General features: G+C 51.5%; 1 protein-coding gene across 5 annotated transcripts in view; it reads left to right on the forward strand.

The window, feature by feature from the left end:
• Positions 1-2,140: 2,140 nt before the first annotated feature.
• Positions 2,141-12,349, forward strand: part of NSMF (NMDA receptor synaptonuclear signaling and neuronal migration factor) — a 45,591-nt gene continuing 35,382 nt past the window's right edge. For all 5 annotated transcript variants that reach the window (XM_061479793.1, XM_061479795.1, XM_061479794.1 and 2 more), the window contains exons 1-2: positions 2,141-2,364; positions 10,891-10,952. In XM_061479793.1, the coding sequence (XP_061335777.1) occupies positions 2,258-2,364; positions 10,891-10,952 (169 nt within the window). In that variant the 5' untranslated portion in view covers positions 2,141-2,257. The remainder of the gene's footprint in view (positions 2,365-10,890; positions 10,953-12,349) is intronic.

A 12,349-nucleotide genomic window follows, 5' to 3' on the forward strand; every position in this document is an offset into this window, starting at 1 on the left:
CTCCAAGAGGCACAAATGTGGCAGAGAGTGGTCTGAAAACAGAATGAAGGTGGAGGGATCTGTGCTTTTTAATTTTGGGAATTGACACTGCCGGGCACTGCTTTGTTGGGACTGTAACTGCTGCACGGCTCACGTGCTTTACAGGATTCTTAAGGTGCTCCCTAAAAATAGTCTAACTTTCTGTTTTAGAAGCTCTTTGGTGACACGACTGTGCAACACAACCCAGGGCAGGGGGATAGGCATGAGAAGTTTAATGTGCCAAGAAATCCAATGCACTGGCACTGGGTTTTGTTTTGTACCTGAGAAATGCCACTGTGAGCAGCTTTGGGGGTTTCCAGGTAGATGTGGTGAGGGTTATGTCAGGGATAGAGTACACAGCTCTGTCAGTTTTTTGTTCGCATGTTCAAAGAATAGCATTTGCCACAAGTGACAAAATATTTAAACATCAAAATAAAGAGCACTTCCCCCCTTTACTTAGTAAAAAAAAGGGGGGGGGGGGGGGGAAGCACAGTCAAAGGCTCAGGCTGACCTTATTGTTCAAGTGTTCCCATGCATTTCTCGTCCCCCTGCTCTTGTCTGTGTGTGCACCTCCAGATCGCCGCGTCTCAAGCAGGGTGAAGTCTGTTTTGCACGCATGGCACTTTGTGCACTCCCAGCCTGGCTGTAAGCGAAGATACGTTTCTGAAAGGTTGTTATTCACCATGAATTCTCCAGTGGCCGATACAGTTCCAGCCGATGAGGTATTTGCATCCCGCTCCTTGCGTCCACACGCACCAGGGCAGCTGGGTCTGTTACCCATCCTTTTTTATGCTCTCTACACGGATTACTGTGCTTTTCAATTTGTAGATTAACAGACCTAAGAGACTTAATTTGTTCAAATCCTCACGTGTTTTCTTGCAGGTTTGACTTTGGAGAGAAAGGACTGAAGCTCTTCCCAAACTTTCGGTCTCTTTCACGCAGGGTCTCTGAAGGACAGTGACACATGAGCTTACACTACATATAGCCTTTCCTAAGGCACAGACAGGACATGGTGTCTGCTTGGCTGTCACTGCCTCCTTCCCTGCCTCTTTTTCTCAAAGCCTGGAGGAAGTTTATCCACAAAACTTCTGCCCTTCTGTCAAACATTGCTGAATGTCTTGGCCTGGAATTCCTGGGATTCATGTGCTCTCTTGCAGAGCCGGTGGATACGGAGTGCTTGTTCCCTGTAGATTGTGAACATCATATGAAACCTTGCTGCTGCCACACAGGTGCCTCAAAAGCAGATTTATAAAGTACTTTCCCAAACCCAGGATATCAAACCCTACCTCCATGAAACTGATGTCAGGGCTGGAACCCCTCTGCTGTGAAGACAGGCTGAAGGCACTGGGATTGTTCAGATGGAGAAGAGGAGGCTCTGGGGAGACCCTCCTGAAGCCTGTCAAAGGAGATGTATAAGAAAGGTGGAGAAAGGCCTGGACAAGCGGAATGGCTTTAACCTGCCAGAGGGGAGACTGAGCTGAGCTCTTAGGCAGAAGCTCTTCCCTGGGAGGGTGCTGAGGCGCTGGCACAGGGTGCCCAGAGAAGCTGTGGCTGCCCCATCCCTGGCAGTGTTCAAGGCCAGGTTGGACACAGGGGCTTGGAGCAAGCTGCTCTAGTGGAAGGTGTCCCTGCCCGTGGCAGGGGTTGGAACTGGATTAATTTTAAGGTCCCTTCCAGCCCAAGCAGTTCTGATTCTACAAACCGAAGCCCCTCTAAGGCCTGGCTGACGGCGCGGCCGAGCAGCATTTGGTGACCCCAAGGAAGGCGCTTGCTCTGGGAGGTGACACCATGGACGAAGCAGCTCATGGACAAACCGGAGGCGGACAACACCCTTTAGAGACGCCTGTTCCCAACCTGCCGGCCAGACCCCATAACCGTGCCCCGTACCCGTGCCCTGTAACCGTGCCGCCCGCGGGCTGTGGAGTCCGCCCTTCCCCGGGGTGGCCGCCGCGTCCCCTCAGGCGGGGCCGCCATGATGTCAGCGGGGGAGGCGGGAGCCGCCGGCCAAATATAGCGGCGCTTCCTGGGCGGGGGGCGGTGCTCGGTACCGGCCTCCTGCCGCAGTCAATGAGCCGGTGGCGGCCGCGGCGGAGCGCGGCATCGGCCGGGGGCAGCGCGGAGGAGCGGGACGGGGCGGGGGTGCCGCGGCATGGCGGGGCGCTGAGGGAGCGCGGCAGCGAGCGGCGGCGGGCGCCGGCACCCGGCCCCAGCGCGGCATGGGCAGCCGCGGGGTCCTGCGATGAGCGCTCCCCCGGCGGCTCCTCCCCGCGCGAATATGGGCACAGCCGTGTCCAAAAGGAAGACGCTGAGGAACGAGGCCATGTCGTCGGTGGCGGCTAAAGTGAGGTGGGTGCCGGGGACCCGGCGAGCTGGGGGGGGGGGGAAGGCCCCGAGCCCCGGCGGGCGGCTGCGGGCGCGACCCCGGCGCTTGACCAGCGGGGCAGAGATCTCAGCCCCCGGGGCTGGGAGAGCTCGGAGAGCCTGTGCCCGCGGGACGCCGCCGGTGCCCCCTCGATGGCTGCTGCGGTGCCCCCCGAAAGCAGCCGCCCGCCCGCTCGCCGGTGGCTGCGGGACCGCGGTCCCCCGCGCTCGGCGGACCCTCAGCCTCCGGAGGGTGTTTTGTCTCCAGAGGTATCCCCGCTTCTCGCTGCCGGCCCGGCTGGCACCCCCGGCAGGTTCGAGTTGCTCGTGGGGGCAAGGAGCGGGTCACAAGCGGATTTGTCAGGGCTGGATCTTGCCAATGTTGAGGAACCGGGAGCGCGGTCAGTTTGCTCGGTGGCTCCTCACCAGCTGGAATGCCATCTGTGCGTGTGTCCGAGGGCAAAGTCAGCCGCTGGCTGCAAGGGAGCTTGATCCTTTGAATGGAAAACGTACAGCGTGCAAATCCGGAGCCAGCTACACCTGCCCCCGCCGGCAGTGTCCCCGGCCGCTGTATTAGCCAGTTAAAAGGTTTGGGCTCTATATCGTTATCGTACCTGTTAATTTGTATATTGCTTGTCCTACAGTGTGGCATTTCGTTACTGCCAGGTCCCAGTGATTTTAGTCTCAAACATGGGAGACGCTCTAAGCCGTGTTTGCCGCTGGGTTGTGCTGAGGTTTAAAGCCATCGCTGATGAGCTTTGCCACAGTGCCCTTTGCCTAGCAGGATGGACCCGACCCTTCTCCCCCGCTGCAGTGCAAGTGTCACAGCCGTCAGCGGGGACTGTGTGGGGGCACTGGCGCAGGTTCCCAGCAGCACAGCCGTGCACAGGGGTAGGTCTGGCAGCGCCTCTCTTAGATGTGGAGTAGCTCCTTGGTAGCCCGATAAAAATGGGAGGAAATAAACTTTTCAGCTGCATTATGTAACGTCTCCTTTGTGTGAGACAGAATTGTGTTAGAATAACCCGGAGTCGTGTGTAGGACTCGATCCGTGCTGCTGAGGGATCTCAGTCACCTCTCTGTGACTGTAACTTGGCATTACGGCATCTCTGCCATGCCGGGAGGAGACACGGTCTTGTGGCTGAAAGCGGAGAGATCCAAAGGTGTTTATATATTGCTGTCTGTGTTGTAAAGAAATCCATCCTTCAAAGTCTGGAGTGCCTCTGGAGAAAGCTGTCTGGGTAGAGCCTGGAACTTTTCCCCACTTCATGGTGCGCCCTGTTCATACCCAGTACCGAAAACGTGAGCGCTTGCAATGGTGTTCAGAGATCTGGAAGTGGGATTCCTTTTGGGAGATGTCAGCCAGGTGGATATATAGAAATGACACAAAATGCACCATAACTGTTGTAATGGGGTGCTGGGAACAGGATTAGACAGCCAGTCACACACAACCATCATCCTGGGTAATCGCCAGCATTTCCAACGGGAGTGTGGGTGTTGGGAGCGACTAATGTGTTTTGAATGCAATGATTTGTTAGCCTACACCGGGATGGGCAGATGCTACGCAAGTAGTATTAGCTGTGTAGAGTTCAGGAGGTGCCTCTGGGGTTCTGGTTTGCTACATACCTGCTGTAACTGCTACCAGGCTGCTGCTTCTGTATGCGGGTGCTCCAAAGTGTCTCGGTGGTGTGAATTGTGGTGGTTTGACCAGAACAGTTAGCTGAGTGGACTTGGGCTCAGAAACATAAAGTCCTTGAGGAGCATCTGGTCACATAGTGTGTGGCACAGGAGAGGTGCTTTTGTGTGTCTCCCCATTCATGCCCTGTGTTAGAAATGCCTAATCAAAAAAGCCTTTGGGGAGGACAGAGGACTGCTCCCTGCAGTGCGTCTGTGCACAGAGAAGGTGCTGGTGGGGACAGGCACTGCCGGTGTGCCTCCACCCTGCCCCTCCAGGCACAGCTCAGTCCCTGCCTCGTGTGGTCTCAGCTACCCTTGGCATCATTCACAGCAGTGATGATCTGCTGAAAGGTTCCTCCTGGAGCACATCACACACAGCTCCTCTGCTCTGCCTCGTGTCCACCTTCAGGTATCCCTCGTGTCCTTATCTTCCTTCCCTACAGTGAGGATTCTGCAGCGTGCAATAGAGAAAGCTACAGAGAGAGCCTATTCTGTCCTTCCCAAGGGGGCTGGGGACTTGGATCCCTGTGTGGGTAGCACTGCTGTCATGATCAGGTCCCCGGTGGTTTTGTGTAGGCAGCTATGGGATCCTGATCTCATGCTGCAGGAGATGCCCTGGGATTGTCTCTCTGCACCTCCTGAGCTCTGCCCTGTTCATATTTCTCCTGACTTTTCATTTAGAGAGAAAAATCATCTCCTGAAACTCACTGCAAGTCCAAGTGGCCACTAATGTGTATTTATTATGCATGGCCGGAGCGTGCATGTGCATTTGATTGTCTTCCTTAGCAGAGAGCATCATTTGTTTGCTATCGTGAGTAGTGCGAGCTAAGCAGAAGGGGCAAGCTCCCTAGATTCTTAAACTAAAATCTCTGCAGAGCAACTCAGGGGAAGCTCCTGTCCCAGGAGAAGCAATTAAGCTCCATGCAGTTTGTTGTGTGCTGGGTCTTTTAAACAGCCTCTCAAAACTAACGGCATAGTTGCTGTGTGCTAACATTGTGGAGAGCATCCACGATGCTTCCAGCTTTGGTCTCTGTAGTCCTGTCTTCTCCTGGGAGAGCTGCAGTGAACTGTGTATGGCACCAGGAAGGGACTGTGGCTCCGTGCTCTTGCTCTGATCACATCTCAACTGCTTGGATGTGAGATCTTGCTGTGCCTCCTTCCTATCTGTGCTGGTTTTGCCTTGCAGCTCCTAGGGCAGGGATGGCGCAGTTGTCCTTGAGCTGTGACCTTGGTGCTGCCCCTCTGCTGACAGTCCCAGGCTGCTGCAGGTTTGGGCTGGTGCAGGTTCTCTTCAGGCTCCTGGCCTGTGTGGTGTCTGATAAACACTCCCTGGCTTCCTTAGCACACTTTGAAGGGCGTAGATTAACCAAAACCATTAGAAATGGGCTCTCTTTGTCCTTGCTGCCTTGACGCCTACAGAAAATACTGGCACCCCAGCTGTGGCTAAAAGTCTGTCTTCTCCTGCAGCCCTGCTTTGTGTTATGCTGCCCTATGGCTTTTCTTTGGGAGCAGACGGACATGAGACTTGTGTTCACGTGTTCCAGAACCATCTCTCTGTGCTATAGTTAGCACAGGGAATATTGGAGTTGAAAGCATGGTTCATCCTGCCCATTTCCAGGGCTTTGGTGTCTAGTCCAAGGTACCCCACAGGGAGATGAGAATTTGGTCTCACTCCTTCCCTGTGGACTAGAGAGTGGATTTAAACAAGGGCCACCAAGTGTTAGTTGCTGTGAAAGGGTAAATCTTGCTCTGGCAAGTGCTGAGGTACTTCAATGCGTTCCTTATTCCAGGTTTCTTGCTGCATGAGCAATTTTGGTCTTAGGCTGGGGTTCTTCCTGGAGGCTGGATTCCTTTTTCCACTTGTCAGTTTTCCTGTGAGTGGTTTGAACTCTTATGCTTGGGTTACCTTCTTTTAATTTCTGCTGGCTCCATCCTCTCTCCTCCTGTCCAAGATTTGAGTAGAAATTCGCCCAGAAGTGTGGGGTCTTTGACTTGAAGGTCCGTTGCTGACATCAGATTTCCCTTTCTTGAGAGCAAGAATTTGCAGTTCTAACATTTAAACAATTTTTCCAGCTACAATCTCCCTGAACAGATATTTCAGACAACTGGTTTTTGTCAGGGTATTCTTACTATCAGGTTTAAACAACGTAGGTGTCAGCAGTCTTTAGTGACGGACCTGGTACCTGTGGATGTGCTGGCAGTGTTCCCATCCCTGCTTAGTGACAAGGGAGGATTGCTGCTGTAGGAGGACGTAGGTCCTGATGATGCAGGAGGTCTTTTCTCTCCTGGTTTCCTGAGGTGCAGCACTGTCAGATGCTGTCACAACAGATTCCTGCTGCAGCTCCTCTGGGCATTGCTTCGGAAGGAGCACAAGAAGGTGGTGGGTGTTCTTTATTTTTCCATACAGTGCTGCTGAACAGTCCAGGTTTTGCTTACCTTGCTGCTCTGCTCTAAATGGAGTTATCTCAGGTCTTTCCTGGATCTCTATTTCAGTACTCATTTCTTCACTTGGTTCAGTGTCAGTTTGGTGGATTGCATGTATTCGCATCAGTTTCTTGTGGCTGCTAGTAGGCATTGAGGCCCCTTTTATCCTGCTGATGTGATTGTTTCAGACACATGATGGCTATTCCATGCTCATCACGCTGTCACTGAGATCTTACTTAGCAGCTTCCTTCCTTCTAGTGAAGTCTCAGCCGACTTCTCTTTCAGACCTGAGTCCAGGTTTGACATCTAATGCCCAGTGAGTACTGAGGAGTGCCCTCAGAAGGGCAGCTGCCTGTGCTCCCATCCCACCCTCCGCTTTCCTGAAGCCATGCTGGTGGAGAAGCTGGTGGTGTTTTCTCTGAGGCACCAGCAGTGCTGTCTTCACCGGTTAGACCCCATAGCACAGCATACTGAGGCTGTGGTGCCTGCTTGACATCCTTTTGTTAAATCCGGCCGTGCTGACTGTGTAACGTGCAGATCTGATCTGCCACTAAAATGAATCCCTCTCTCTAGATGAGTCAGGGCTAAACTTGTCACGTTGTCAGCTGATTGCTCTTGGTCCTACCTGCTCATTGGTATGCAGCTCTTGCAGTGTCATACACTCAGGGTTATAGCTCATCTGCCCCTGTATGTGTGAGGCATCTTGTACTTCATCACGTTTATGTGAAACAAGGCTTTGTTTTTTAATCTCTTGCCAGTTGAATTATCCTGATGTGTCTCTGCTCTGAGAGCACTTGAAGCATTTTCTGCCAAGTGTCATCAGATCACTTGGTGGGACTTAAACTGTGAGAGTAGAGACAAAACTGAGCTGGGAGTTTTGTGACTTGTATTAACAGTGTGTTGTAAGAAATAGGAAAGAATGAGATGAATAGAGCACTGCCATCTGTTTGCCTTTGGCTCTGGCTTTATTTTGATCAAGTTAGTGGCTACCAAGGAGAAGGGGTGAATGGCACGATAACAATATGGGCAGATGCTGGTAAACTGGGGTGACTGTGAGCACAGTGAGGGAGAAGGGACACGAAAGGCTTGGCAAGGGGAGACCAGGCATAAGGAGTTAGCATGGCCAGCAGAGTCCCCTTGGCAAAGGGCATGCATGGACATCTGTGGGAGATGAGCTGAGGCCCAGCCAAGGAGAAGCCGATGGCACTGAGGAAGCAGGAATGTAGAAGGGAACCACTGAGATAACAGGCAGAAATTTAGCCTGAGTTTGCAGTGTAATTGGCTGGAAAACCCCGGTGGCACCTTGTGCTATGTAGGCCTCATTGCCTTATTAGCTGTCACTGGATAACTGAGATCAAGTGTTCACATTCATTTGCTCTTGGCTTGGCCTGCAGCGTTGGAGAGCAGTGGAAGTGGCAGTGACGCAATTGCAAGTCCAGCCTGGGCAGGCAGCAGTGGCTTTGAGTGGTTCTGTGCTCTGCCACTGTGCTTCTGCCTGCAAGGAGAGGTCTGGGTATCCCCTGGGCTCTGGGAGCTCTGGTTTACCCTCCTACCTCATCTGCTTGGGGCAACGGGAGCGTGAGGTTGCAGACACTGCAGCACCTCTGAACTCAGGCTCTCATTCTGATTGACACTGTCTTCACTGTGGAGCAAGGTGGGGCGGAGGGTGGCAGTGCTTCTCTCTGGCTCCATGTTAGCTCTTTGCACTTTGGGTCTTAGGAAGCGCTTGGTACTAGTTTTTGAGTCTGTGGTTTGCAAGCTAAGGGCAAACACTGGTTCTGGTTTGAGGCAGACAAATCAGCTTCAGGCATTGGCAGAGATGAATCGAGAGAATGACAGCTGAGCTAACATGCTCTTGGAGCTTTTGAAGTAGTTAGACTATTTTATCATCGTATTTCAGTATTCTTTGTGTAAATCTCCATGTTCTCTCCCTGATAATTTACCCGAGAACTTCCTCACTGTTATTTTCTCTACATGGAATGGCTGCTGATGGACAGAGAAGCTTCAAAGTCTTTCCCAGTGGTGTAAGTGCCCTGTTTGTGAATGGTTTTGATGATGACTTGCAAGGACAGATGTTTCTATGGGAAGCCTTGGAGTCCCAGCAGCGTTGGTGGAAGAGATATTGGAAGTCTTGAGAGCAGCCATCTGCTCACAAGGCTGTTGCCAGTGCAGTGTGAGATCAGCCGTGGCTTTGGATGAGCCTTTAACCACCTCTAAGGTAGAGTGGAGGAGTAGCTCAGGAATGCTCTTACAGCTGCATAGCCTGATGTTAGAACCATAGGATCATATAATTATTTAGGTTGGAAAAGATCCTTAAGATCAACAACCTAAATGCTGCCAAGCCCACCACTAAGCCATGTCCCTAAGCACCACATCTACACCTCCAGGCATGGTGACTCGTCCACTTTCGTGAAGATGCCACACTCCAGCTCCCAACTTTACCCTTGTGTGTTGCCCCAGGACCAAGTCCTCCTTTTTGCCCAGGCAGAAAGGTGGTGGGTGAAGGAACATCCATGAGGTGCTTGTCCTCCTGGATGGGTGAGCCGTGATGGTCATCCCTTTGTTCTTTGTAGTGAAGATTGTGTGCCAGTTGTACAGCTCCCTCATGTGACAGAGCCCCTGTGTGACCATCTCTGGGGTTGCTTAGGCACCGAGGAAGACAGCTGGGGCAACTCCTACCCCAGTGTCTAAAGGCACAACCTAGTACTGGACAGGCAAGAATGCACAAACAGCAAAGCCTTGGTACTGTGTGTTAGCCTGTCACAGCACAGCAGCTTGAACCCAGCACAGCACAGCAGCTTGAACCCAGCACAGCACAGCAGCTTGAACCCAGCACAGCACAGCAGCTTGAACCCAGCACAGCACAGCAGGTTGAACCTGTCACGACACAGCAGGTTGAACCTGTCACGACACAGCAGGTTGAACCTTGCTTCTCACACAGCTCCAACTGTGCTGCTCCAGAGCGTTTTGCATTTGGCTGTGCTGAAATTTAGTCCCTGGGAGATTAAATCACTTCATCGTTCATATTGATCCCTTGTTGTTGGCTGTGGATGACAAATGGACTTCCCACTCCTTCCAGCCCTCGTTGCTCTGGGAGGTACGTTGTAGCTTAGTTAATCTTTTCCTGTTGGGAGGAGGCGTGTAAAAGCAGTGGGGGGAAATCCTGGTGACACAAATTGGGATATGCTGCTGGATTGGGTAACAAAACGGAAGAGGATCACGGAAGGCTGTGTTGGAGGTCAAAGCCATTTTCCACTTGGATGTTTTCTAGCTGTTATGAGCATAGCCTGTTGTGGAAGCTTGAGCTGGAGAGGGATGTTCTGAGGTTGAGCACCTCTGAAGGAGGAGGATGGTGGACGTGATGCCTTGCTATGTCTTCCGCTGTTGCAGTGACTTTGTCTCCTCTCCCAGCAGATGCTGGTGTGCTTGAAGGCTGAGTGCCTGGCTGCTGGCTTTTGTTGGCTTGGCTTGCCAGGGAGGTCGGTGGCTGGTTTGTCTCCTGGGTTGTCCATGGGCAAATATCACCCTGCTTGTGGTGCTGCTGACCTTGGGGTGATTGTTCTAAAACCTGGGGAAATGGATGGCTGGGTAAAAGCTGGTATTGACTCTCAAATCACAGGTCTGTTTGGGTGCAGGAGAACAAGCACAGCAGCAAATGCCCTGCAGTAGGACCCTGAAGATTGTATTTACTGTAGAGCAGGGAATGCATGCCTTGACCAAGGATGCCTTTCCTGTGTGGGTTGCAAGCTTTTTCCTGGCTGGAATATTCATAGGTTTGCTCTCTGACATAGGCCCTGATGTGTGATAAGGGTTGCGCTCACCCTGCCTGGTTGATGCTTAATATATTGCAGTCAGCTTCCAGTCATCCATGGGACCTGAATCCATCAGAGAGCCAAGGATGGCTTTTGTGGGGTGTTGTGGGGCCTCTCAAATCAAGTATCCAAATGCTGACATAGTTGGTGCTTGAGCACTTAGGGTTAAGGTAGGTAAAACGGGTATTGGTAGTAACATCTAAGTTGTGATGGCTCACAGATAGGAGTATTCAGAACCAGAGTAGAAGGCTGGGGTGATGGATGGGGCTGGGCTGGAGATACCTTCTTCCTTGGGCTGCCAGAAGGGGTTTAGCCTATGTGTATCACAGAAACAAGGCCAAGTTTAATGCAGGTGCATTTCAATGGTTCACAGAGAAGCTGAAAACTAAAATAGTCCTGGGCTTGTGGTTACCCTTTTGGTGTGTTTATCAGGAAGGCCCCCTGCTATTACACCATGTTTAAATTGGTGTCATCAGAAGCTGAAAGGCTGTTGCAGGAGAACAGCGGTATACTGATATTGAACTGTTCCTTCTTTCCTTGGCCTTTAACCAATATTAATCTCTTTCTTTTTTACTGCCTTCTGGGATGCTTGGACGTGCAGAGCAGCAAGGGCTTTTGGAGAATATCTTTCCCAAAACCATCCCGAAGGTAGAAACGGCTCAGGTAAGAGAACTGACATTGCTTATATCCTTATGTGCTTGCACCTATTTATTAATAGGCCTTCAAATGAAAGTGCATTTATTCATCGTAAAGGGTTAGTGTGAGATCTCAGCAGGAGGAGTCACCCTCTAAATCGGTGAAGCCCTTGAGGAGAAAACGCAGTTTGGTGACTCAAAGGTTGGGTGGGCTGTGGGAACAAGTTCACTTGTAGTGAACAAGTGTCCCGTCATAAATCCACCTACAGCTGATGTCCTTGGAAGACGTTTCAGCTGGGAAGGGAAAGACTGCACTGCACAAGGCATCTGTGCTGCTTTGTCACTTCTAGGTCTTGCTTTCCCTGGGGAATAAAAGTAGGTGAGTTATAGTGTCAGCTGAGGTGCTTGGGGTGTGTGCAGCAACCTGCCTTTGCTGACAAAGGTAACATCTGAATTTATTCTAGGGTTTGCTTCAGCAGGGGTTAAAATGAGATTTGCCTGTCTGGTTGAGGACACCAGCATGTGCCAGCTAATGTGTTAATATTTCATACACAGGTATTGTCCCTATCAGCTTATGCTGAGTTCTGCTTGATGGGCAAGAGAGCACAAGAGAAACTCAGCTGACTTCTAACAGGCCTGTGCCTGGTCTGTGAGGAAAGAAAACATTTTGCAGACAATAAATTCACTATAAAACCTATAGAAAATCCCATAGAACCCACATAAAACCATGTGTGAACAAGCAGCAAGCAGATTGTTCCCTAGCACTGAACTGTTTTGCCAGGGGTAACAGTTTTAGATAGACCATAATTTAGAGTGATGTTACCATTTAATGTAAATTGTGTGTGTACTTAAACCTCTGCAGGCAGGGAATGCCTCTCCCTGAGAGAGCAAGCCCAGTCCCACCTGCCTTTGGCAGGCAGCTGAATGAGTCCCCTCCTTTTCTCTTGGATCTAATGACCTTCAAGTTATCCTTGGCTGGGTTGTGCTGCCTTTGGGAATGGAGGGGCTTTCAAACAATGTACTGCAATTTTCCTTGATTTTCTTTCAGACATAAGAACTCCAGTGACACATTACTTCCAGTATTTAAGAACAACCCATCGTGGTAGGAAGGGAAGGGTAGAAAAAGGCTGGGGTTTAATGCAGTGGAGGTGAGGTGCCTGAGGCAGAGGGGGGAAAGGGGTTGGACAGGCAGTGCAGGACAGGCTGGGCAGGTCCCAGGAGGCCAGGCAGAAGTGTTCTTTATCATGGCCATTTCTGTAGCTGCTTCTTGCAGCTGAAGCCTTTGCTGGTGCTTTTCTGCACACCCCCACCCCAGGTGCCAGGAAGAAATTTCATTCTTCCCTGTGAGGGTGCTGAGGTGCTGGCAAAGGGTACCCAGAGAAGCTGTGGCTTCCCCATCCCTGGCAGTGTTCAAGGCCTGAGATC

Source organism: Pezoporus flaviventris, unplaced genomic scaffold, assembly GCF_033815535.1.
Source record: "Pezoporus flaviventris isolate CSIRO_AGI_PZ_B2104156 unplaced genomic scaffold, CSIRO_AGI_Pfla_v1 ptg000154l, whole genome shotgun sequence".
Classification (NCBI taxonomy): Eukaryota; Metazoa; Chordata; class Aves; order Psittaciformes; family Psittacidae; genus Pezoporus; species Pezoporus flaviventris.